A 26,746-nucleotide genomic window follows, 5' to 3' on the forward strand; every position below is an offset into this window, starting at 1 on the left:
CGCCCACATTCCATGAACGAATAAAAAAAAAGGATATACGGCACAGAAACAGGTCATTCGGCCCAACCAGTCCATGCTGGTGTTTATGCTCCACTCGAACCTTGCTGTGCGCAAAATGGCTGCCGCGTTACCCTATGTTGCAACCGTAACTACACTTCAAAAGTAATTCATTGGCTGTAAAGCTTATCCTGAGGTTGTGAAAGGCGCTATATAAATGCAAGTTTTTTCCTTCATTTGGTAGGCAATAAAAATGGAAACAAATATCCCTATTCCAAATCAATACAGATGATCTAATTGCAGAACTAAATAGGGAATAATAGATTTTTACAGTTATGTGAAAGTATAGGTTATTATTTGATTATTTTAATGCTAGATTTAAAGTTCATTTGTTTGCTTTCACATTTCAACAGGAAAAGAAAGAAAAAGGCTTGCACATTGTTTTCTTGACTCTATATTGTTCAGAATTTATCAGGAGTGCTTGGAGTTTCATTTTGCTCTTGGATCCACAGAGTGCAATGGAGACTTCCCATCTGATTTTTCCTTCCCTTCAGGGTAGCACCTATCAGGTAGATTGGCAGGGATCTCCACATCACCGCATGAGCTTGCTGATTTGTCACTCCGCCTTCCGTAACGAGAACCAGAGGTGACATGAGGAAACATTGTTTACACAGCAAGTTGTAGTGATCTGGAATGCACTGCCTGAAAGGGTGGTGGAAGCAGATTCAATAGTAACTTTCAAAAGAGAATTGGATAATTACTTGAAGGAAAACATCTACAGGGCTATGGGGAAAGAGATGTGGAGTGGGACTAATTGGATAGCTCTTTCAAAGAGCCGGCACAGACCCAGTGGGCCAAATGGCCTCCTGTGCTGTGTCATTCTATGATTTCTAATAATCTTGCCTAACAAAAATGTTTATTATAACTGTACAGAGGGTAATTTTTTCATAAGTTATTTGATAGAAAATGTTTCATGTTGTGATTAATGCCAAAGACGTTTGAGGTTTTATACATAACATCCGAAAGCATGTTCATTAAAATGGCTATCTAATCTTCCTGCAGTCAGAAATGATGTTGTGAAAATACCCTCGACTCTGGAGGTTGATGTGAGAGACGTAACGGAGGAGCAGAAAGATATCACGTTCATCAAACCACTGTCACTGACTGATATTCTAAACCAACCGCATGAGAAATTTCCAACAATTGTCGAAATCCTGGATGCCCCGGAGCAACAGCCCCTCTTCAAGGGCGAGTGGTTTCACTCACTGAGGAAGGGCAGAGTTATAAAAATTTACAAGAAACAGTTGTTGAAGAAAGTCCTTGCGACATCCATGAGTAACAAGGTCAGCCGGCATTTCTTAATCTCCGTAAACTATAAGGGAACTTTCAGAAGACGGCCAAGGGAGTTTGTGACTGTGTTCGATCTCTGCAATGCCATCAGCCAAGAAGACCCTTTGAATGTTGTGGTTACAAAAGACTGCATGTGGAATGAAGGTGGAATGTCTTCTCTATGTGTTGGGGACCGCTTGGTCACCATGTTTAGGACTACTACGCAAGTGGTCTTTGACGATGTACTTCGTAATATTAACGTGCTCGTCTGCAGCAAGATCCCAGAAGACAAGGATGAGGATGAGAATGAGGATGAGCCTGTGATGCTTCCTTTGTACTTGGAGGGACGATTTGTAGAAGAAATCCATGACACCAAGAGATACAAAATCTTGGAAATATGTGACAAATTCAAACTTCCTTTTCAAGTGAAAGCCACATCAAAAGATCCTTCTTTACCGGACGATTCCTTAACGTCCTTCCCAGCAATCAAACTAGAGGAGATAATCGAGGTGCCTACTTTGGTTGTTGGTTTTCTAGAGGGCCCTTCCGGGTGCTTCTCAATCCCGGTAGAATGGATGACCATGACTGTCCGCCTCCTGGAAGACTGTCCTGCGGAGAACTGCGACCTTAGAAACGCAGCCTCGCTAGAAGAGCTGACTGATTTCATGTACTATAATCTGCGGAAATTTTCGACTCCATCTCTGTGTCCTCCACCTCGACCGCCCAAAAAACCAAGCAAAAGTACTTCCTCATCAGACCCTGCCCCAGTTCGACCCCCATGTCGCTCTCCTGTTCCAGATTATAATCCGCACCACCCACCTTTACCCCCTAAGGTAAGAATTTTCGTGAGAAGTACTGCGTTCAATTCTGGGCACTGCATCTCGGGAAGGATATATTGGCTTTGGAGGGGGTGCAGCGCAGAGTCAACAGAATGATACCAGGGCTAAAAGGGTTAAATTATGAAGACAGGTTGCACAGATTTGGCTTTCATTCCCTTGAGTACAGAAGATTAAGGGGTGATCTCATTGAGGTGTTTAAGATGATTAAAGGATTTGATATGGTAGATAGAGAGAAATTATTTCCTCTGGCGGGGGTGTCCAGAACAAAGTGTGTATAACCTTAAAAATGGAGCCAGGCTGCTCAGGGGGGAAATCAGGAAGCACTTCTTCACACAAAGGGTAGTAGATATTCAGGAACTCTCCCTCCAAAAAAGCTGTTGAGGTTAGGTCAATTGAACAATTCAAGACTGAAATAGATTTTTGTTAGGTAAGGGTATCGAGTGATATGGAACCAAGGCGGGTAGATGGAGTTAAGGTACAGATCAGCCATGATCTCATTGAATGGTGGAACAGGCTCAAGGGGCTGAATGGCCTACTCCTGTTCCTATGTTCCTAGAAGTAGCAAATTGTATCTGTGTGTTCCAGTTGTATTGATTAATCCTATTTACACTAGAGAAGTGGGGTGAATCGGATAAATCCCAATGGGAGCTGTGTTCATCTGACCTGCCATAAAATCAGTATCTGTACATGTGCTGATGTCTTGCAGCCATTCCTTGTTTCCATGTTATGTGCTTTACTGTTCAAAGACCATTTGAGACCAAGGCTTTTATGGTGAATGCGCTTATGAAGATGTGAGATGTTAGTGCTGGGAAATAGGCTCCCATTTCTGCACCCTGTGGCAGCATTAACCATTCCCATGTCAGGTGCAGCATGAATTGGATCAGTGGCTCTCAACTTTTCCACCTTGGGCCCCACCATCACAAACTTATATGGGCTAGCCCTCAACAAAAGAAATTCTCATAACCTCTCATTGCTGCACCAGTTAAGAATACTGGTAAGCTTGCAAAATAGTGTCTGCCGTGCTTAAATTGTCATAATTCTCAATTTCTTCCTTTGCTTCTCTCTCTCTTTCTGTTTCTTCACTTCTGTTTCTCTCTTTCCTCCTTCACTTCTTTCCTCTCTCCCTGCTTTTTCTTTCTTAACTCTTTGCACACTCCTTTTCCTTCTCCATTTCGTGGTCCTCTGTTTTACCTCTCTTCCCTTTGTCTCTGCAACATTGTTTACCCTATTTCCTGCAGCATTTGCACTGCCACATGGGAATATTGTGGAGGTAGGGAGAGCGGACCACAGAAACAGCTGAGAGGGAATGCTGAGGGGTATGGGAGCAAGCTGTTGGACAAGGAGCATAGAGATGGAACCATCAAAGTTTTGAAATATGGAAATTGGTGCTTTAGACTTGAAACAAATGAGAGGAGGAGTGTTTGTGGTACTCCTGAGAGGAAGAGTTTGGCTTGACTGACAGGATTCACTGCGAAATGTGTAGCACCTTTCATATAAATTGAGTGCCAGTTCTGATCTTCGTAGCTCTCACTAAACAGGACTTGACTTCCATTAGCTGGATGTGGCCCACAATTTGAATCTCAATAAGATTCAGAGTAAAGTTCCCTCTACCCCAACAATGTGCCTTATCCATTCTCAGAAGAGCTTGCATATTGCACCTTTGTGATGTTCCATTTCTCCCCCTACCTCCTATGGCCAGTCTGAGTGTAATTGCTAATTTAATATAACTGGCAAATACTTGGACACATCAGTTGCCATTCTGCAGAGCGTAGGTTAATTCCATTAACAGTGGTCCCTACAACATAACCGAAATTGCAAAGGAAAATATTGATTCTGAAAAATGATTATAAATTCTGCAGACACTTTGCGTTATTAATTGAAAGCAATCGACTTCCAATGAGTTCCTCTCTCTGCTGTTGTTACTGAGGCGTTAATCTGTTTCTTTTAAATGGATTAGCTCTTCCATTAAGATAGTCTCAAAAGGATTTAATACACTTGGGGATAAATTTTTGTCTTCACTGCCTGGGCGGTAATCTGGTGAAGCAGTTATTAAAGCGCCCGCCCAACTCATCCGCCATTGAAATCAATGGAATGAAAATCGGGCGCGTTCTATAATGGGCGGGCAATCGGCTCCACCTGATCAAGACCCGGGAGCGATAACAACAATTTATTAATATTGCATAGTACCGCTTTTCGGGTTATAGCGCCTGGCCAAATCTTTCTGTTACTGAAGCAATTTGGAAATAAATCAGGCATTTTATTTAGGTCACCTGCAGTCTCAGATGGTCGTCACTATAATCCTACAGCCTGGGATAGCAGGATGGGCCCTCACTCTAGTACGGCAGTGATCCGGCCTTCTAGCAGATGAAAGCTGTAGGACCTGATTTACTTTGGTCAAGTTAAACAAAAAGCATATGGCTATTTAACCTTTGAACCTGAGGGGGCTACCTTAACCTTTGAACCTGAGGGGGCTGCCTTATTACTGTTAAATATTACTTTTAGAACAATAGTTGTGGATAATGAGAACACAGGGCTTGTCGGTTCAACAACAGTAATAGGATTCATCACCATTAACCACTTTCTCCATCTATTTTTGATTACTACAAATGCTGTGTTCATTATGTTGTAGAGGTTTTAATGAGAACATTATTATTTTAATGAGACGATTTTGTTTGATTCAATCACATATTAAGGCTGGCACACCTTGTTAAGATTCGTACCACGTATACAGACCTGCCAGACTGGTCAGTTTAGCCGCGAGTCTGAATAAAATCTAAAGTTGTGAGAAATGTTTTTAAAAAAAAAAAAGCACCCTGGGGCAGTAGGATGTGTTCTTACAAAGTTGGAGCAGAGTAGCAGCAACTTTCCTCTGTATCCAGTCGACCCATTTTGAGAACCCAGTGTTGGCATCAAGCGCTCCAAGGTCAGATCCACCACGCTGGTTAGAAGGAGAGTAAAGCTCCCTTGACACTCACTGTATGCCTGAAATGGAAAGTATTTCATTCTCCAGCCCCAACCATCTTTAACTTGAAGAGGTCATCATTCATACAACAAAAAACTCCCAGAGACAGAAAGTTGCACATGCTTCAGAGTCCATAAATATCTTATCTGAAAGTTTATATCCCAATTTACCTGTGGCGTAGATCTTTGGACCCTGGATTTACCACCAATATCTCTGCACAACTGTTTACCGTAGACTTTCAAACTAGAGTCCCTGGGCCCTAGGGAAATCATAAGGTGACCCCTGAATTCATCTACCTGTCGCTGAATTTCTGTATTTGTTGATTATTTCAGGGATGCTCGCAGTGGATGCGGGTCCCACAGGAGTGTGTTAATATTTACAGAAGGCCTCGCTCCTTGCCCTGAACAAACACATGCACGCAAACTCACACAAGCAACCATTTCTCTGTGTCACCGGCTGGTATTGTTGCTAAGGACAGTTGCTTGTAAAGCTCAGCAGCTCCCCCAGCAGTTATGTGTTGGAACTGCAGCTGTGTGTTAAACTTATAGGGGGAAGAAATTGAGTTGCGCCCCCTTTGGGGCGCTAACTTCGCCTAAATTAGCACCCCCATGGCCGAAATTGAGTGGTAGCGCCCCAAGAGGGAAGCGGGGCGCTACTGGAAGCACCCCACCTCCCTCTTGGGGCGCTGCGAGGAAATATTGCAGCGCTGCGGCACGTATTGCAGGCCTTCCTCCCCTTCTTAAAGGGGAGGGGCCTTGCGCAGCACGACCCGGGGCCCAGCTGGGCCACCAGGGATCAGAGTGGTGGCAAAAGAGCCTGGCACTCGAGCAGTGCCGGGCTCATGTAGCGCAGCCGGCACTCTGCGGGGGGGTGGGGGTTAAGGTGGCCAGCAACAAAAATGGCCGCCCGGCATCTCGCCTTTCAATAGCACCACCCCGGCTGCAGGTAGGCCTCCCTGACCCCGTCGGACATAGCGTCCGGCGGTAAGTCGGGGCGCTACTGAAGATCGCAGCCAGGGCGCTGCGCACGGCAATGACGTCATTGCCAGCGGCGCAGCACCATGGGGCGCTAACGGTTAGTGCCGCCGCTAACCTCTCGCAGAATTTCGCGGGAGGCGTTGGCAGTGCCGCGCCTGGGCGCAGGTTGCTTTGCGCCCCGTTGGCGCCCTCTTAGGGCATCCAAATTTTTCCTCCATAGAATTACACACAATTCACAAAACAGACCGTTCTACCCAACTGGTCCATGTTTATGCTCCATACGAGCCTCCTCCCTCCCTACTTCATCTCACCCTATCAGCATAGCCTTCTATTCCTTTCCCCCTCATGTACTTATCTAGCTTTCCCTTAAAGGCTCAACTACTCCATGTGGTAGTGAGTTCCACATTCTCACCACTCTCTTGGTAAAGAAGTTTCTCCTGAGTTTCTTATTGAAATTATTAGTGATGTATATAATTTATGAAATGCAATGGTTTTAAAATAGGAAAGCTCAGCGTCCTTAGGTTAAGAAATCTGCCGAGGTTTTAGCTCCTGAACGCTACACTGTTGAGTTTAACACGCAGCGGCAGCCCCACACTGCTGCTGGAATGTATCTAATTGTGGGCAGGATGCAGATTGGCTGTGATACCTCCACGATTCAATAGCTCAATGATTCTCACTGTCTATTCTTATACATGAAAAATAGTTAATTAGCAATGTGCCAGATGGCCAGAGGCGCAAACATGTATAACAAATTCAACAGGGGCACCAGAGGTAATTCTGGATTTTAAAGCTGGGCACATAGCCCTGCCCAACAGATTTGGGGGGGGGGGGGCGCGGGGAGGTGGGGCGGAAATGTCCCCTTAACCCTCCCAGTAGATTGGCTTATATTCCTGGCCAACATTTATCCCGCAAACAACATCACTAAAACAGATTATCTGGTCTTTATCACATTGCTGTTTGTGGGAGCTTGCTGTGTGCAAAATGGCTGCCATGTTTCCTACATTACAACAGTGACTACACTTCAAAAATACTTCATTAGCTGTAAAGTGCTTTGGGACGTTCCGAGGTTGTGAAAGGTGCTATAAAAATGCAAGGTCTCTTTTTTTATATGGCGAACTTGGTGAATTATATCCTAGCATGAATTACCACCTTCAGGGGAGGAGGGAGAAAACAGAATTTAAAAGAAAGATATGTTATGTGTAAATTGTCACAAATATTTTACAAATGTTGTTTAGTCTTCATACTTTGCTGACCAAGAACAGGAACTTATGTTTCACAGTATCTCACGACAAATCTGAAGCAATTTTTTGAAAGAACATGCTTTGAACCCCAGTTATTTAAAAGGACTTTCATTTTGGAGAAACCCTGTCAGCTTGGGCACAAGTCAGTAATTTCTGTGGTAATATAGTGACAGTCAGTCGTGTGTCACTGCCAGGAATTATTGACATTTGAAATTCAAGGATTTCTGCGTCATCAGCTATAACAAGAGAGTGCTAAGGTGATCTGAGACCTCTTCTATGATAAGGTGTTTGCTGATTATTCAGAACTAAATTGTTGTAGCTATGTTGTGTAGTGTATAATGTAATCGTTAAATTAGAGCTGATTGTGGCTGGCAATCCTGATCGCCTTCACCAGTTGATTTATTAAATCAGTAATTTTCTCCCCCCTTGCCCTTTGAACTCACTCTACGTTCTGCGGGTCCTCCCCCGCCAGCCCCTCCCTACCCCAATACCTCAACCGAGTGGTCACTCATTTGAGCCAAAATACTTTTTTTTAATTCGTTTTTATGAGATGTGGGCGTTGCTGGCAAGGCCAGCATTTATTGCCCATCCCTAGTTGCCCTCGAGAAGGTGGTGGTGAGCCGCCTTCTTGAACCGCTGCAGTCTGTGTGGTGAAGGTACTCCCACAGTGCTGTTAGGGAGGGCGTTCCAGGATTTTGACGCAGCGACGATGAAGGATCGGTGATATACTTCTAAGTCAGGATGATGTGTGACTTGGAGGGGGAGGTGGTGGTGGTGTTCCCATGTGCCTGCTGCCCTTGTCCTTCTAGGTGGAAGAGGTCGCAGGTTTGGGAGGTGCTGCCAATGAAGCCTTGGCAAGTTGCTGCAGTGTATCTTGTAGATGGTACACACTGCAGTCACGGTACGCCGGTGGTGGAGGGAGTGAATGTTTAAGGTGGTAGAGGGAGTGCCAATCAAGCGGGCTGCTTTGTCTTGAATGGTGTCGAGCTTCTTGAGTGTTCTTGGAGCTGCACTCATCCAGACAAGTGGAGAGTATTCCGTCACACTCCTTACATGTGCCTTGTAGATGGTAGAAAGGCTTTGGGGAGTTAGGAGGTGAGATGCTTGCCGCAGAATACCTAGCCTCTGATCTGCTCTTGTTGCCACAGTATTTATATGGCTGGTCCAGTTAAGTTTCTGGTCAATGGTGACCCCCAGGATGTTGATGGTGGGGGATTCGGTGATGGTAATGCCATTGAATGTCAAGGGCGGTGTTTAGACTCTAGCTTGTTGGAGATAGTCATCGCCTGGCACTTCTGTGGTGCGAATGTCACCTGCCACTTATCAGCCCAAGCTTGAACGTCGTCCAGGTGAATGGCATTGAACATTGTGCAGTCATCAGCGAACATCCCCCATTTCTGACCTTATGTTGGAAGGAAGGTCATTGATGAAGCAGCTGAAGATGGTTGGGCCTAGGACACTGCCCTGAGGAACTCCTGCAGCGATGTCCTGGGGCTGTGATGATTGACCTTCAATCACCACAACCATCTTCCTTTGTGCTAGGTATGACTCCAGCCAGTGAAGTTTTCCCTCGATTCCCACTGACTTCAGTTTTACTAGGGTTCCTTCATGCCACACTTGGTCAAATGCTGCCTTGATGTCCGGGGCAGTCACTCTCACCTTTCTTCTGGAATTCAGCTCCTTTGTCCATGTTTGGACCAAAGCTGTAATGAGGTCGGCAGCCGACTGGTCTTGACGGAACCCAAACTGCACATCAGTGAGCAGGTTATTGGTGAGTAAGTGCCACTTGATAGCACTGTCGATGACATCTTCCATCATTTTGCTGATGATTGAGAGTAGACTGATGGGGCGGTAATTGGCTGGACTGGATTTGTCCTCCTTTTTGTGGACAGGACACACCTGGGCAGTTTTACACATTATCGGATAGATGCCAGTGTTGTACTGGAACAGCTTGGCTAGAGGCGCGGCTAGTTCTGGAGCACAAGTCTTCAGCACGATAGCCGGGAAGTTGTCAGGGCCCATAGCCTTTGCTGTATCCAGTGCGCTCAGCCATTTCTTGATATCACATGGACTGAATCGAATTGGCTGAATTCTGGCTTCTGTGATGGTGGGGACTGCAAGAGGAGGCCGATGTGGATCATCCACTCTGCACTTCTGGCTGAAGGTGGTTGCAAATGCTTCAGCCTTGTCTTTTGCACTCACGTTCTGGGCTCCACCATCATTGAGGATGGGGATATTCATGGAGCCTCCTCCTCCCATTAGTTGTTTAATGGTGCACCACCATTCACGACTGGATGTAGCAGGACTGCAGAGCTTTGATCTGATCCATTGATTGTGGGATCGCTTAGCTCTGGCTAAAGCATGCTGCTTCCACTTTTTAGCATGCATGTAGTCCTGAGTTGCAGCTTCCCCAGGTTGGCACCTCATTTTTAGGTACACCTGGTGCTGCTCCTGGCATGCTCTTCTACACTCCTTATTGAACAAGGGTTGGTCCCCTGGCTTGATGGTAATGGTAGAGTGAGGGATATGCCGGGCCATGAGGTTACAGATTGTGGTGGAATACAATTCTGCTGCTGCTGATGGACCTCATGGATGCCCAGTTTTGAACTGCTAGATCTGTTCTGAATCGATCCCATTTAGCATGGTGGTAGTGCCACACAACACGATGGAGGGTGTCCTCAGTGTGAAGACAGGACTTTGACTCCACAATGACTGTGCGGTGGTCACTGCTACCAATACTGTCATGGACAGATGCATCTGCGACAGGTAGATTGGTGAGGACGAGGTCAAGTAGGTTTTTCCCTCATGTTGGTTCTCTCACCTGTCGCAGGCCTAGACTGGCAGCTATGTCCTTCAGGACTCGGCCAGCTCGGTCAGTAGTGGTGCTACTGAGCCACTCTTGGTGATGGACATTGAAGTCCCTCACCCAGAGTACATTCTGCGCCCTTGCTACTCTCAGTGCTTCTTTCAAGTGGTGTTCAACATGGAGGAGCACTGATTCATCAGCTGAGGGAGGGCAGTAGGTGGTAATCAGCAGGAGGTTTCCTTGCCCATGCTTGACCTGAAGTCATGAGACTTCATGGGGTCTGAAGTCAATGTTGAGGACTCCCAGGGCCACTCCTTCCCGACTGTATACCACTGTGCCGCCACCCCTGGTGAGTCTGTACTGCCAGTGGCATTGTGCAACGAGATAGGATTAATTAATGACCTCATAGTGAAGGTGCCCCTAGGTAGCAGTGATCATAATATGATTGAATTTTACATTCAGTTTGAGAGAGAGAAGAGTGGGTCTAAGACTCGTATTTTAAACTTAAATAAGGGCAATTATGAGGGCATGAAAGTCGAGCTAACTAAAGTGAACAGGCAAATTAGGTTAAGGGATAGGTCAATAGAGTGGCAGTGGCAGACATTTAAGGGGATATTTCAAAATACACAAAATATATACATTCCAACAAGAAAGAAAAATTCCAAGGGGAGGATCCACCATCCGTGGTTAACTAAAAAAGTTAAAGATAGCATTAAACTTAAAGAAAAAGCATATAATTGCGCAAAGATGGGTGGCAGGTCAGAAGATTGGACAGAATATAAAAAACAGCAAAGAATGATTAAAAGATTAATAAGGAGAGAAAAATTAGAGTACGAGAGAAAGCTAGCTAGAAATATAAAAACAGATAGTAAGGAAATGGAAGGGAGGCAGGAACTCAAGAAAATTATAATCACCAGGGAAGTGTTACTGAGCAAATTGTTGGAGCTGCGGGCTGACAAGTCCCCGGGTCCTGATTGATTTCATCCTAGGGTCTTAAAAGAAGTGGCTAGTGAGATAGTTGATGTGTTGGTTTTAATTTTCCAAAATTCCCTAGATTCGGGGAAGGTTCCATTAGATTGGAAAATAGCGAATGTAACTCCTTTATTCAAAAAGGGAGGGAGACAGAAAGCAGCAAACTACAGGCCAGTTAGCTTAACATCTGTCATAGGGAAGATGTTAGAAGCTATTATTAAAGACATTATAGCAGGGCATTTAGAAAAGTTCAAAGTAATCAGGCAGAGTCAACATGGTTTTGTGCAAGGGAAATCATGTTTAACCAATTTATTGGAGTTCTTTGAGGAAGTAACGTGCTGTGGATAAAGGGGATGTACTGTACTTAGATTTCCAGAAGGCATTTGATAAGGTGCCACATCAAAGGTTATTGCGGAAAATAAAAGCTAATGGTGTAGAGGGTAACATATTGGCATGGATAGAAGATTGGCTAGCTAACAGGAAACAGAGAGTAGGCATAAATGGGTCATTTTCTGATTGGCAAGATGTAACAAGTGGTGTACCACAGGGATCAGTGCTGGGTCCTCAATTTTTTACAACAGCCTGTTAACTGCCTTGCTAATCCTATTTTCATAGTGGTTTCACATTTTCGTGCTTCTGGCTCCTGTTTGCTGACTTGTCAGAAACAGACCAGGTTCAAGGAGATGAGTTGCTGGAGGACATGATTTGTATGCATTGGTGGAGCGCTTTAAAAGCGCCCCTGAAACATAGCTGACTTTCAAATGCAACAACTTTGTTGTTGTAGGTATGGGATAACATTTTGCACATCCACAGGGATCAGTGCTGTTTGTAGTGTACATTAATGATTTAGATATGAATGTAGGAGGTATGATCAGTAAGTTCGCAGATGACATGAAAATTGGTGGAGTGATAAATAGCGAGGAGGGAAGCCTCAGGCTACAGGACGATATAGACGGGTTGGTCAGATGGGCAGAACAGTGGCAAATGGAATTTAACCCTGAAAAGTGTGAGGTGATGCATTTTGGGAGGACTAACAAGGCAAGGGAATACACAATGAATGGTAGGACCCTCGGAAGGACAGAGGGTCTTTGGTGTGCATGTACATGGATCCCTGAAGGCAGCAGGACAGGTAGATAAGGTGGTTAAAAAGGCATATGAGATACTTGCCTTCATTAGCCGAGGCATAGAATATAAGAGCAGGGAGGTTATGATGGAGCTGTACAAAACGCTAGTTAGGCCACAGCTGGAATACTGTGTGCAGTTCTGGTCGCCACACTATAGGAAGGATGTGATTGCATTGGAGAGGGTGCAGAGGAGATACACCAGGATGTTACCTGGGCTGGAGCGCTCCAGCTATGAAGAGAGACTGGACAGGCTGGGGTTGTTTTCCTTAGAGCAGAGAAGGCTGAGGGGGGACCTGATTGAGGTGTACAAAGTTATGAGGGGCATAGATAGGGTGGGTAGATAGAAAGGAACTTTTCCCCTTAGTAGAGGGGTCAATAACCAGGGGGTATAGTTTCAAGGTAAGGGGCAGGAGGTTTAGAGGGGATTTGAGGAAAAACTTTTTCACCCAGAGGGTGGTTGGAATCTGGAACTCACTGCCTGAAAGGGTGGTAGAGGCAGGAACCCTCACAACATTCAAGAAGCATTTAGATGGGCACTTGGTCCGTAGCCTTGTATGCTATGGTGTTTCAAGTGCTGGAAAATGGGATTAGAATAGACAGGGCTTGATGGCCGGCGTGGACACGATGGGCCGAAGGGCCTCTTTCTGTGCTGTATAACTCTATGACTCTACTGACTTTCTGACTGTTCAAGCTGACATCCATCTGCAGTGTGGCATGAATGGAATAATTTCAGGCCACTTCAACTGTGCACATGCAAGATTGTTGCCTCAAATGAAATCTATAGCAAGGGGATGGGAAAACATTGATGGCCTTTCATCCTGGTTCTCATAATCCGTGTGGCTCAGCACAGATCTTCCTGGGAATAGGAAGAGGAGGAGGGGCACCTTGCATGCCCTGTCGCGACCAATGCAGCATCCCTCCAGTTCACTGCTGCCCATCAACCAGGGTATGCACACTGCCATGCCACATTAGCATAAGCTTATTCTTCAACCATAGGTGGCTAGCATATGGCTCTGTAATTGCAGGCGACACTTGTCCAACATCATACTTCATCCCTGCTGCACCCTGTTATTTCCTGTCACTTACCATCAGCATTACAAAAGCAAGTTGCCCTGAACCCTCAATGCACTTTTGCCATTTCCCATAACACATAGGCCACACAGTTAACTGTTTGACATAATTTATCTTTAACACATGACAAAAGGATAATAAACCAGCAAGAGTCAGAAAAAAATAGACATCACCCAATTGACTGCCCTTGTGACTCTAGGTGCTTAATCTTTCTCTTATGCGTGCTTCTACGTGGTACTTCCCCTGTGGCTTCAGCAGATGTAGAGGCACCTTGCTGACTAGGATGCTGCGCCTGCTTAGACACCTTTGGCGGGCGTCCTCTGGGTTTGGGAGCCTGGGAGGTCTCTTCAACAGTTTGCACTTCCTGCAGCGGTGCAGGGGCTGAAACAGCCATCTCAGTTGTCTCTGCAAAGTGGGTCTCTGACCGAGGGTTCCGCAGTGGCATGGTTGTGAGAGCGCTTTGAGAGGAGCCCACATTTCCTTCTGTCCTGCCAACAACATCCCTCTCACGGGTCAGCCGCACCTCAGCACTGACAAGTGGCTGGAGAGCACCTTGCTGCACTTCAGGGGGACCATGAGGACCTGTATCTGCATGGGCAGTCCTCCTCAAAGGGACTTCCATGAAGCTCTGGTCTCTCTGCTCAATAGCTGCCCATCGCTCCTCCAGAGATGTCATTCTATTCTGAACAGTCACCGTGTTTTCCTGACTCTGGCAACTTATTTCTCCATGGCCGTAGCCATCCTTTCCACTGAGGTAGCCAGTCTTTCCACGGAGGTTGCCATCCTACCCATGGTGGTGCGTTCATGTGCCATTGCCTCCAACACGGCAGTGCTGATGTTATAAATGGACTCCTCCATTCTCTCCACACTCGCACGAACCCTGGAGGCAAACCCTTCCAGAGACACCTGCACTTGTCCTGTATTTCATGAACTGCTCTTTTTCTGGATGGCCCCAGAGACACAGCATCTGCATGCAGCTCAGCAGAGCTAGGAGAGTCCTGTGACCTCCACCCAGGACTCTCCACTGCTGTCGCTGTCTCCACCATCTGCTGATGCTCACTTGTGCGCTGTGATAGACCAGGTGGCAACACTACTCTAACTCACGATGGTCCTACTGAGGTGTGCGTTGCTACGCTGGTGCTGTGTGGGCTGAGTCCTGGTGACGCTGCTCCCTCAGAGGCTTCAGGTTCCTCTGAGGAGTTGTCCGGGTCTTCGTCCTGGATCGTGTTGAGAGGTGCGCTCGATTGTCCTGTGTGAGAGTAAAGGCTTGAATTAGATATCTGATATTGATGTAGCAGACACATCCTTTTGAGCCGATGATACAATGTGATTCTCTATGAACATCATATGCCATTGCTTTCTGAGGGGGATGAAACTCTATTATGTCACCAGCTTCCTCTAGTGTGCCCGTCTCTCCATCGCCCACTTCCAGGTCCTCGCCACCTCCAACAATCTCGTTTTCTGCCTCCTCAGCACTGGTCAGTGTTGCCAGGGTAGGTGTTCCTCCTCCAGTCATTGCTCTCTCCCTCTTATTGTGGGCTATCTTTTCCTGCAAGGAGGGACACAAGTGGTGTTTCAGCCACAGTGATGGAGTGAGTGTGAATAATCCCTACCATAGAAGCTTTGAGGGAGACGAAGATGGGGTAAGGTGCCAAGAGGAAGGTAGCTCTCTGTGCGTTGTTAGTTGTTGTCACTGCATAACAGTGAGAGCGAGTCTAAAGGGTGCATAGGCAGGATGCTGAAATGATTCAGTGCAGAGACAGAGTTGGATAGGAAAGGGTGCAAGGGAAGTAAGAGTTAGGTGGGATGTGAAGGAGGAGGCTTACAATGCAGAGTGCTGGTGATGAGAAGAGAAGGGAAGCAGAGTGAAGGCAAGTGTGATGGGATACTCACTTTTGATGTTCACATAAGATCATCATTAAACCTTTTTCGGCACTGGATCGATGACCGTGCATAAATGGACTTTGCGCTCACCTCCTGAGCAATGCGCAGCCAGGCTGCCTTGGTCTGCTGAGGAGGCTTCCTCCGGCCATCAGGAGGGAAGAGAATCTCCCTGCGCCCTCTGACAGCATCCACAAGAACTTGGAGGGACTCATTAAAACGAGGAGCTGCCTTGCCTGTGGAAGAAGTCATAGCGTTTAAATCAAGTCCAGGAATCCACAATAGAAAGGCTCAGGCTGAATGGCAGCTTTTAAAGCAGCTGCTATGATGACGTCATCAGAGGCGGCCAGCCGACCCGATCCCACTCATTGGACCAGCCAGCGCGCCTCCTTGAAATTAACAAGCTCATTGAATCAAAATCGGACATCTGCAGCATATCCTGCCGGAAGCGGATCCCGAACCCGCCCACCACGCAACCCGACTCCAACCCGCCTTGGGAATTCAAATCGAGCCCCAAGTGCCTGGCAGAGCTCAATTGCTTGCTCAGAAAGGGCACTGCAAGCAATAACTCGCTGTGGTGACTCTCAGTCATTAATAAGCAATCGTCAGGAAACGTACAATTACCAATAATTGTCTCCCCTCGTGTAAATTGGCGCTTGCTATAATTGGCTTTGGAAAATATAAATGTCAAACTTTAAAAAAAAAAAAAAAAAATCGGTTGCATTTTCATAAAAATTGGCAATTTTTCAGTGCCTTTGTGTTTTTTGTTTCAAACCCCACAGCTGTACCAACAGCTGATGATGGTACAGTGGGAAGAGAAACAATCAATGTTAATTGGACACTTAAGCAGAGAAAAGCTTTCATTTTGTGATTATGATTGAAGTGTAGGTATTCGGGTTGACCTCAGCAGGTATTGGACGAATGCCTACTAAATAATCGAGTTCGACTTCAGGAGAACAATAAATAAGTTCTTTAATGCAGGAAGCAGACGAGATACAGCAGGTAAGTGAGATGGTTGCAGGAGAACTGTAGAGTAGGTCTTTCCCCAGCTTAGGTGGTCACGTGACCTGCGTCGTGATGTCGACGCGTTTGCCCGCGCTTGGGCGGTCACATGACCCGCGTCGACGTGTCTACCCGGCACTGAGGCCGGCCGTTGCGGCCGAAGTCGCGAGCGCGAGAGGCACCCGGCACTGAGGCTGGCCGTTGCAGCCAAAGTCGCGGGCGCGGGAGAGGCACCCGGCACTGTGGCTGGCTGATGCGGCCGAAGTCGCGGGCGCAGTAGGCCGAGTTGTGCCGGCGGCCGTCATGGGAGGCCGAGCCGGGCCGGCGGCCGCCGTGCGTGCATCACATGATGCGCAATGTGACGCCAGTTCGTTACGTCGCGTTCTTAAAGGGGCAACGGCCCAAACAGGTAAGTTATATACATACATAGTAAAGTTAAAGTGAATTATGTATAATATAAGTAAGGGACACTCGGTAGTACCACCACAGAAGCGTGAAAATAGCAAGGGCCACGAAGTAAATAACAAGCCTGGGACTAGTAGGGTATTTCTCTCTCATTCTCTTCTTGTGTCCCTCTGCCTTGCTACCTCTCTCCCTGCCTTTAAATGCTCCTCAATACCTATCTGTTTAAACGCTTCTTTATTAATAATAATAATAATAATAATTCAACTTTATTGTCATTGTACAATGCACAAGTACATGAACAACAAAATGTGATCTTGCAAGCTCCCATGAGCCCAGTACAAATAACATTAACATTAAACGTAAATAGCACCGTCCTGGGAGAAGCAAAGCCGCTGCGTCTGTGCGCGCCGCCATTCCATTTCCACCATTCCTCCTGTCCGACAATCTTCAGCCCAACACCCGGGCCTGCTCACCAGCCGCCCCTCCTGGGGCTCCTTCCGTGACCTTCTCACCAACCGCCCCGCCTCGGGGCTCTTTCCGTGACCTTCTGCACCTGGTCTTCCCTGATGGTCACCCCTCCAGGTACTAACCAGGCCTGGCTCTGCTTAGCTTCCAAGCCTTGCCAGAGTCACCTCCTCTAAGTTTCTCTCCTCAATGTTTAATCCTCTTCCTGTACAGTGCCTTGTGATATTTTGGGAAAGATGCAATATATATGTAGCTTTTAAATTCTGTTTACTGCATTTTTCTCTAACTATTTTCTCAGTTGTTTAATCTTAATTTAAATACAGCGATAATGTAAATCAGTTATGCAATTAGACAGACAAATTGCAAATAATGTTTAATACTGATAAACGTAAACTGCTATACATACCTCAAAGGTTCTGGGGGAGGTGGGACCAGAACAAACTGGACGGTTTACACCTGGGTGGGACTGGAACCGATGTCCTAGGGGGAGTGTTTGCTAGTGCTGTTGGGTGGGTTTAAACTAAAATGGTAGGGATTTGGTAACCTGTGCAGGGAGACAGAGGGAAGGGAAGCAAAGATAGAAACAAAAGACAGGAAGGAGAAAAGCAAAAGTGGAAGGCAGAGAAATCAAGGGTGTAAATCAAACAGGGCCACAGTAAATAATAATTCTAAAAGGACTAAGAGTGTTAAAAAATCAAGCCTGAAGGCTTTGTGTCTTTAATGCGAGGAGCATTCGTTATAAGGTGGATGAATTAGCTGTGCAAATAGATGTAAATGGATATGATATAATTTGGATTACGGAGACATGGCTCCAGGGTGACCAAGACTGGGAATTCAACATCCAGGGATATTCAATATTCAGGAAGGACAGGAAAAAAGGAAAAGGAGGTGGGGTAGCATTGCTGGTTAAAGAGGAGATTAACACAACAGTACAGAAGGATATTAGCTCTGATGATGTGGAATCTGTATGGGCAGAGCTGAGAGATACCAAGGGGCAGAAAATGTTAGTGGGAGTTGTATACAGACCCCCAAACAGTTATGCTGAGGTTGGGGATGGCATTAAATGGGAAATTAGAGACACGTGCAATAAGGGCACAGCAGTTATCATGGGTGACTTTAATCTACATATAGATTGGGCTAACCAAATTAGTAACAATACTGTGGAGGAGGAATTCCTGGAGTGTATACGGGATGGTTTCCTGGACCAATATGTCGAGGAACCAACTAGAGATCAGGCCATCTTAGACTGGGTATTATGTAATGAGAAAGGATTAATTAGCAATCTTGTTGTGCGAGGCCCCTTGGGGAGGAGCAATCATAATATGATAGAATTCTTCATTAAAATGGAGAGTGAAGTAGTTGACTCAGAGACTAGGGTCCTGAATTTAAATAAAGAAAACTACGATGGTATGAGGCACGAGTTGGCTAGGATGGATTGGGGAATGTTACTTAAAGGGTTGACGGTGGATAGGCAATGGCAAACATTCAAAGATCGCATGGATGAACTACAGAATTTGTTCATCCCTGTTTGGCATAAAAGTAAAACAAAAAAGGTGACTCAACCGTGGCTAACAAGAGAAATTAGGGATAGCATAAGATCCAAGGAGAGGACATATAATTTGGCCTGTAAAAAGCAGCAAACCTGAGGCTTGGGAGCAGTTTAGGATTCAGCAAAGGAGGACAAAGGGATTAATTAAGAGGGGGAAAATAGAGTATGAGAGTAAGCTTTCAGGGAACATAAAAACTGACTGTAAAAGCTTCTATAGATATGTGAAGAGAAAAAGATTGGTGAAGTCAAGCGTAGGTCCCTTGCAGTCAGAATCAGGGGAATTTATAATGGGGAACAAAGAAATGGCAGACCAATTAAATACATACTTTGGTTCTGTCTTCACAAAGGAGGACACAAACAACCTCCCAGAGATGTCGGGGAACATAGGGTCTAATGAGAGGAAGGAATTGAATGAAATCAGTATTTGTAAGGAAATGGTGTTAGGGAAATTGACGGGATTGAAGGCCGATAAATCCCCAGGGCCTGATAATCTACATCCTAGGGTACTTAAGGAAGTGGCCCTAGAAATAGTAGATGCATTGCTGGTCATCTTCCAAAATTCTATAGACTCTGGAACAGTTCCCATGGATTGGAGGATAGCTAAGGTAACCCCACTATTTAAAAAAGGTGGTCGAGAGAAAACGGGGAATTATAGACCGGTAAGCCTGACATCGGTAGTGGGGAAAATGCTAGAGTCCATTATAAAAGATGTAATAGCAGAGCACTTGGAAAACAGTGACCGGATCGGAGAAAGTCAGCATGGATTTACAAAAGGTAAATCATGCTTGACTAATCTACTGGAATTTTTTGAGGATGTAACTGGTAGAATGGATAAGGGAGAACCAGTGGATGTGGTGTATTTGGACTTTCAGAAGGCTATCGATAAGGTCCCATTTAAGAGATTAGCGTGCAAAGTTAAAGCACATGGGATTGGGGGTAAGGTACTGTCTTGGATAGAGAACTGGTTGGCAGACAGGAAGCAAAGAGTTGGAATAAACGGGTCTTTTTCCGAGTGGCAGGCAGTGACTAGTGGGGTACCGCAGGGATCAGTGCTAGGACCCCAGCTATTCACAATATATATAAATGATCTAGATGAGGGAACTAGATGTAATATCTCCAAGTTTGCAGATGACACAAAGCTGGGTGGGCGTGTGTGCTGTGAGGAGGATGCAGAGAAACTCCAGTATGATTTGGACAGGTTGGGTGATTGGGCAGATGCATGGCAAATGCAGTATAATGTGGATAAATGCGAGATTATCCACTTCGGTGGCAAAAACAGGAAAACAGATTATTATCTGAACGGCAATAGATTGGGAAAAGGGGGTGTTCAACGAGACCTGGGTGTCCTTGTGCACCAGTCGCTGAAGGTAAGCATGCAGGTGCAGCAGGCGGTTAAGAAGGCAAATGGTATGTTGGCCTTCATAATGAGAGGATTCGAGTGCAGGAGCAAGGATGTCTTGCTGCAGTTGTACAGGGCCTTGGTGTGACCACACCTTGAGTATTGTGTGCAGTTTTGGTCGCCTTATCTGAGGAAGGATGTTCTTGCTATGGAGAGAGTGCAGCGAAGATTCACCAGACTGATAGCTGGGATGGCAGGAATGACGTATGAGGAGTGGGTCGATTAGGCTTATATTCGCTGGAGTTTAGAAGTATGAGAGGGGATCTCATTGAAACTTATAAAGTTCTAACAGGACTAGACAGACTAGATGCAGGAAGGATGTTCCCGATGGCAGGGGGAGTCCAGAACCAGGGGTCACAGTCTAAAGATAAGGGGTAAGCCATTTAGGACTGAGATGAGGAAGAATTTCTTCACCCAGGGAGTGGTGAATCTGTGAAATTCTCTACCACACAAGACAGTTGAGGCCAATTCATTAAATGTATTCAAGAAGGAGTTAGATATATTTCTTAAGGCTAAAGGGATCAAGGGATATGGGGAGAAGGCAGGGACAGGGTACTGAATTTGGATGATCAGCCATGATCTCATTAAATGGCGGAGCAGGCTCGAGGGGCCGAATGGCCTACTCCTGCTCCTATCTTCTACGTTTCTATAAAGAATAAAATAAAATTAGCACAGGGAGACTTAAAAAGGGAGCTGAGAGTTTATAATATTTATTTTCAATAGCTAAACAACAGGGTGAAGCAATTAAAAAGCACCAACAAACAACAACAACTTGCAGGCATATCGAATTTATAACACGAAGGACTTCACAAATGGAAATAGGCAGGGAAATGGACACCGAGCCAAAGCGGGAGAGATTAGGAGAGGGACCAAAAATCTGGTCAAAAAGATGATTTTCAATTCCACATAGGATAGCCAAAGACTCAGATGTAGAACATTGCACAAATACTCAGAACTTTTGGAACTTGACACCCAGCACTAAGTGTGGAGAACAGCTGGATTCAGAAAGCTGTTGGAACTAAACTAACCAAATCCTTCCTTTGTCCACTTGCAGTGAAGGAATTAACCCATTTATTTTAAAATTGGGAATAGAGTAATTTCAAATGAACACCATGGCCCGTCATTTCCGATCGGAGGCTTCCTGCGTGCGGATACCTCCTATTGGGGAAAAAATCTGCAGCATCTGTGGAGAGAGAAACCGAGTTAACGTTTCAGGTTGATGACCTTTCGTCAGAACTGGAAAAGCCTGGCGAGAGTGCCAGTTGGTTATTCTCCCACGGGGAGGATTCATGGTCAAGCCTGATCTCCGCACATGCACACTTGCTAGCTGGATAACCATCAGGAGTAAGGACCGTGGCTCAATATTCCCTTCCCCTCTCCCAGGCCAACTGTAGTGCTGCCACCACCTTCATGGCTGAGATCAGCTACCTGCCTCTAAATGACTATCTGGAAGGTGTCTGTAATATGTATGGAGAGCACTTCATACAAGTGAACCCTACCAGCATATCAATCATAAATGACATTGGTCAGCTCTTTGATTTCGTTGATGATTTGGCTGCCATCAGTTGCCTTGTTTACTGAGCATAACCCCAGCCACTATCTGCAGAACAAGGGCTGAATCAAGATCTACATGTTTCTGCGCAGATGGACCCAAAGGGCAAAGAAATAGCTAGCATCCTGTACAAGGAGTTTACACCGCAGGCTTTCCTCCTGCAGATCTTCCTGGTCTATATGAATCAATAAAATGCCGTATGGTGTGCGTACCCTTTAAGCCATCAGAAAGCAACAGAGCACGTAAATTATAACCCATTAAGATAATTATTATGGAAGATAGCAATTAAATTAGTCAGGATCTGAAAAGGTCCCACCATAAAGCAAGATAAAATCATATTCCTTGTAAGGTGCTATCAGATTCACTTGATGCTACAAAGACTGTTTCACCTTCTGGTGGCATTCAAGACAAATATGATTTCATTTTAATACAGCATAGACTTCAATTGGACTGCTTTATGAAGTGCGTACTGTTTGAATCCTTGGAATTCCACTTAAGCAGAATGTATGTCAGTTTTGTTGTGGCTACATAATGTCACAGCCAAGCACCAAGTGGATACCGGCTTTCACAACAAACTAATTGTGCAGCCACTTTACTGAGAATATTATTGAATGTTTGGTTCTGAAGCATATGGAAAAGATGAAAGAATTTCAGCTCTGAATGATATAAGCTATTGATATGTTAATTGCACTACCAATCGGAACACTCCCATCAATACTAGTTTGACTCCACCAAAAGGAATGCTGGTGTCAAAGGCCTTGAAATTACACTGCACAAATGCTTAACTTATTTGTGTAAATTTAATTTCTTGGTGAAAATAGCAGACAAAGGAGGTTACACTAGCAAAATACTGCGGATGCTGGAAATCTGAAATACCAACAGAAAATGCTGGAAATACTCAGCAGGCCAGGCAGCATCCGTGGAGAGAGAAACAGAGTTAACGTTTCCGGTCCGGGACCCTTCATCAGAACTGGAAAAAGCTGGAAATGTAACATATTAAGCAGATGCAGAGACAGTGGGGGGGGGGGGGGGGGTTAGATGGGGAGGAAGGAATTGAAAGAATATACTGTGAAAATGTTGCAAATGGGAATGGCAAAATCATACAGCATGAAAAATGGGGGCAGGGATTATTATCTGAAATTGTTGAACTCAGTGTTGAGTCCGGAAGGCTGTAAAGTGGCTGATCGAAAGATGAGGTGCTGTTCCTCAAGCTTACGTTGAGCTTCCGTGGAACAATGTAATAGGCCGAGGACAGAGAGATCAGAGTGGGAGTGAAGCGGAGAATTAAAGTGACAGGCGACCGGAAGCTCAGGGTCACCCTTACGGACTGAACGGAGGTGTTCCGCAAAGCGGTCGCCCAATCTGCGTTTGGTCTCCCCAATGTAGAGGAGACCACATCGTGAGCAGCGAATACAGTATATTAAATTGCAAGAAGTACAAGTAAATCGCTGTTTCACCTGGAAGGGGTGTTTGGGGCCCTGGACAGTGGGAAGGGAGGAGGTAAAAGGGCATGTGTTGCAACTCCTGCGCTTGCACGGGAAGGTGGGGAGGGGCTGTTGGGGGTGATTGAGAAGTGGTTCAGGGTGTCGCGGAGGGAGCGGTCCTTTTGGAATGCTGAAAGGGGAGGTGAGAAGAAGATGCGTTTGGTGGTGGGATCACGTTGGAGATGGCGGAGGATGATCCGTTGAATGTGGAGGCTGGTGGGGTGAAAGGTGAGGACAAGGGGAACCCTATCGTGGTTCTGGGAGGGAGGGGAAGGGGTGAGAGCAGATTGCGGGAAATGGAACGGATACGGTCAAGGGCCGTGTCAACCACAGTGGAGGGGAATCCTTGGTTGAGGAAAAGGGAAGACATATCGGAAGCACTGGTATGGAAGGTGGCATCGTCAGAACAGATGCGACGGAGACGGAGAAACTGGGAGACTGGAATAGAGTCCTTACAGGAAGAGGGGTAGGAGGAAGTGTAGTCCAGGTAGCTGTAGGAGTCAGTGGGCTTGTAGTGGATATTTGTCAATAGCCTATCGCTAGAAATGGAGATGGAGAAGTCAAGGAAGGGAAGAGAAGAGTCGGAGATGGACCATGTGAAGGTGAGGGAAGGGTGGAAATGGGAAGTAAAGTGAATGAACTTTTCTAGTTCAGGGCGAGAGCAGGAAACGGCACCGATACAGTCATCGGTGTACCGGAAAAAGAGGTGAGGGAGGGGACCTGAGTAGGACTGGAACAAAGAATGTTCCACATATCCCATGAAAAGGCAGGCATAGCTAGGGCCCATGCGGGTTCCCATAGCAACACCTTTAATTTGGAGGAAGTGAGTGGAGTCAAAGGAGAAGTTGTTCAATGTGAGAACAAGTTCAGCCAGGCGGAGAAGGGTGGTGGTGGATGGGGACTGGTTGGGCCTACGTTCAAGGAAGAAGCGGAGTGCCCTCAGGCCATCCTGGTGGGGACAGCGCTTCAACAAAAAACTTTTTTTCTTCCTTTCTGATGTCAAGGATCGCAAGCTTCATCAATTCTCAGACACCAACGCCCCTCTGGAACTTTCTTCCCCATCACTTTCCTCTGACCCCATCCCTTCTTCCAATTTCACCCCCTGCCGTGTTTTCACTATCCCCTCTGACCCCGAACAATCAGTCCTCAGCAAAGGCCTCGGCTGCATCCCCTTACGCCCCCATTTCAATGAATTTTGAGCTCAGCACGAGGTTGAGCTCTTTTTCCATCGCCTTCATCTCCGTGCCCACTTATTTGGCCAGGAGTCTTCCCCCCGCACGGCTGACCCATTCTCCCGCTTTCAGAATTCTCATTCTACCTGGACCCCTCCCTCTGGCCTCTTACCCTCTCTAGATCTTTTCATTGCTAACTGCCGACGTGACATCGGCCGTCTTCATTTCTCTGCTCCCCTCTCTCTCTCTCCAACCTACCTCCCTCTGAATTTGCAGCACTCCGTTCTCTCCGATTCAACCCTAACATTATCATTAAACCTGCTTGTTATGTCTGACATTGGTGATAGGTACTCGATTGCCTTGGCCTGAGCACATGGAGTTTGATGGTGCTGTTATCGTTGTATTGTGTCTGACATTGGATATAGGTATTCGATTGCTTTTGCCTGTAAGAGTGTGTTGGGATCAGCGATTAAAAGCAGCATGAATTGAGCTCTGCATACGGCCTCTGGATTATCTTTGCAAACGCAACATTTGGCGACGAGGATGGCTGAAATCTCTCTTCCACCACCTCCTCCCTTCCTTGCACTACCCGGTGAGCCCCGATCCCATGGGTTCGCTGGTTACAGTCCTTTGAAACCTACCACATTGCTCTCTGACTAGAAAATGTGAGTACAGCACGGAAAAAGGCACTGTTATCCCATTGCTTGGGAGCGGAGGGCCAGCGTGTTCTTGGGACATTAGGCACAGCAGACTCAATTCAAACATATGATGTGGCTGTGGCTCTGTTAAGCACACACTTCTCTGCCCCACAAAGTGCCCTCCTGCGGCGATTCATTTTTAGACAGCATCACCAACTTCCCGGCGAGTCTGTGCATCAATACGTGGCGAATTTGAGGGGGTTAGCTAGCTCGTGCAAGTTCGGTGCACTACAAGACGAGATGGTGCGTGATCAACTAATAGAGCACACCAACAACGTGAGAGTGCGTGAAAGACTGTTACTCGAGTCCGACGATCTGTCGTTGTCACAGGCAGTTAACATTGCCTTTCAAGTGGAGTCGGCAGCCGAATGTGCAGCGAAACTAGCACACACACCCAGTGACGGCGCCCTCGGCCCCGACAGCCCTGACACTGTAATGCTCGCGCGACAGCAGCAACGCGCGCTACCGTGGCAACGGTGTGGAAACTGTGGATCTCGTTCACATGCTACCAGAGCGCAGAATTGCCCCGCGCGCGGCCAAGCCTGTCGCAATTGTGGAAAACAAAATCACTTTGCCAATGTCTGCCGCTCTGCCCCGGTTGCTACAAATGAACACACTCAGTTCTCAAGCACTATAATTCACAACGTGAGCTCTGGGCCAGTAGTGGCTTTCAAGTCATGCACAATTAACCTGAATGATGTGTGCATCCCTCTGTTGTTGGATACCGGTGCCAGTGTCTCACTGCTGAATGTGGACACATTCAAACATTTTTTCAGCTCCCTGCCACTCTCTGCGCCCTCCACTGCCCTTTGCGGGTATGGTAATTCGAAAATTGGACTGGTGGGCTCAGTCAACCTCACTGTACGCTATGGAACAAAAGTTTTGCTAGATTTTTGTTTTCATGTGGCACGCCAAGGAGCTAACCTGATGGGACTGGATCTTTTCACTGACCTGGGTTTTTCTCTCTTGGACACCGGCGGGTCTGTGATTCTGCACGTTGCCTCACCGTAGCGCCAAACATGGCCAGCACTCTTCGAGGGTCTGGGCTGCCTGACTGCCTTCACCCACCAGCCCATGGTTGACTCCACCGTTGCCTTCACCCACCAGCCCATGGTTGACTCCACCGTTACCCCTGTCATTCAGCCACTGCGCCGCATCCCACTTGCTCTCCGTGACGGGGTCACAGCTGAACTAAAGCAGCTACTGGAAGCTGGCATCATCGAACCAGTTGCTGCCTCCCCATGGGTCTCCAACCTGCTGGTTGCAAAGAAAAAGTCAGGTAGTCTACACGTCTGTGTCGATCTTCGAGCAGTGAATAAGGCCGTAATCCCTGACAAATATCCACTGCCCACGTCAGAGGAACTCACAGCGCAGTTCTATGGTTCCATCCTTTTCTTGAAACTGGACCTTCAACAGGGCTATCTACAGGTTCCCCTCCACCCCAGCAGCAGGGACCTCACTGCTTTTGTGACACATGCTGGCGTCTTTCAGTACACCAGGATGCCATTTGGACTTAGCTCGGCACCCAGCTGCTTCCAAAAGGTGATGTCCTCTGTGCTCGCGGGCATTCCTGGGGTGGCCATCTACCTGGATGACATCGTCGTGCATGGGCCCTCGACCTCCACTCACGATGAACACCTTCACAGAGTTTTCACGGCTCTAGCAAAACACAAGCTCACACTGAATGGCGAAAAGTGTGTCTTTGCTGTTTCAGAGATCGAATTTGTGAGGTTTCGGTTGTCGGCTGACGGTATATCCCCACTCCAGTCAAACGTGGATGCCATTCATAGCATCCCGGAACCCAGCTCTACAGCACAGGTT

At 46.6% G+C, this 26,746-nt stretch overlaps 1 protein-coding gene across 5 annotated transcripts in view; it reads left to right on the forward strand.

Annotated features, from left to right (window-relative positions):
- Window positions 1–26,746, forward strand: part of themis2 (thymocyte selection associated family member 2) — a 99,683-nt gene that overhangs the window by 43,183 nt on the left and 29,754 nt on the right. For all 5 annotated transcript variants that reach the window (XM_085962913.1, XM_085962910.1, XM_085962909.1 and 2 more), the window contains one exon: window positions 1,060–2,159. In XM_085962913.1, the coding sequence (XP_085819039.1) occupies window positions 1,060–2,159 (1,100 nt within the window). The remainder of the gene's footprint in view (window positions 1–1,059; window positions 2,160–26,746) is intronic.

The sequence above is a fragment of the Somniosus microcephalus genome, chromosome 20 (genome assembly GCF_052327205.1).
Source record: "Somniosus microcephalus isolate GS21.2 chromosome 20, FLI_Smic_1.0, whole genome shotgun sequence".
Classification (NCBI taxonomy): domain Eukaryota; kingdom Metazoa; phylum Chordata; class Chondrichthyes; order Squaliformes; family Somniosidae; genus Somniosus; species Somniosus microcephalus.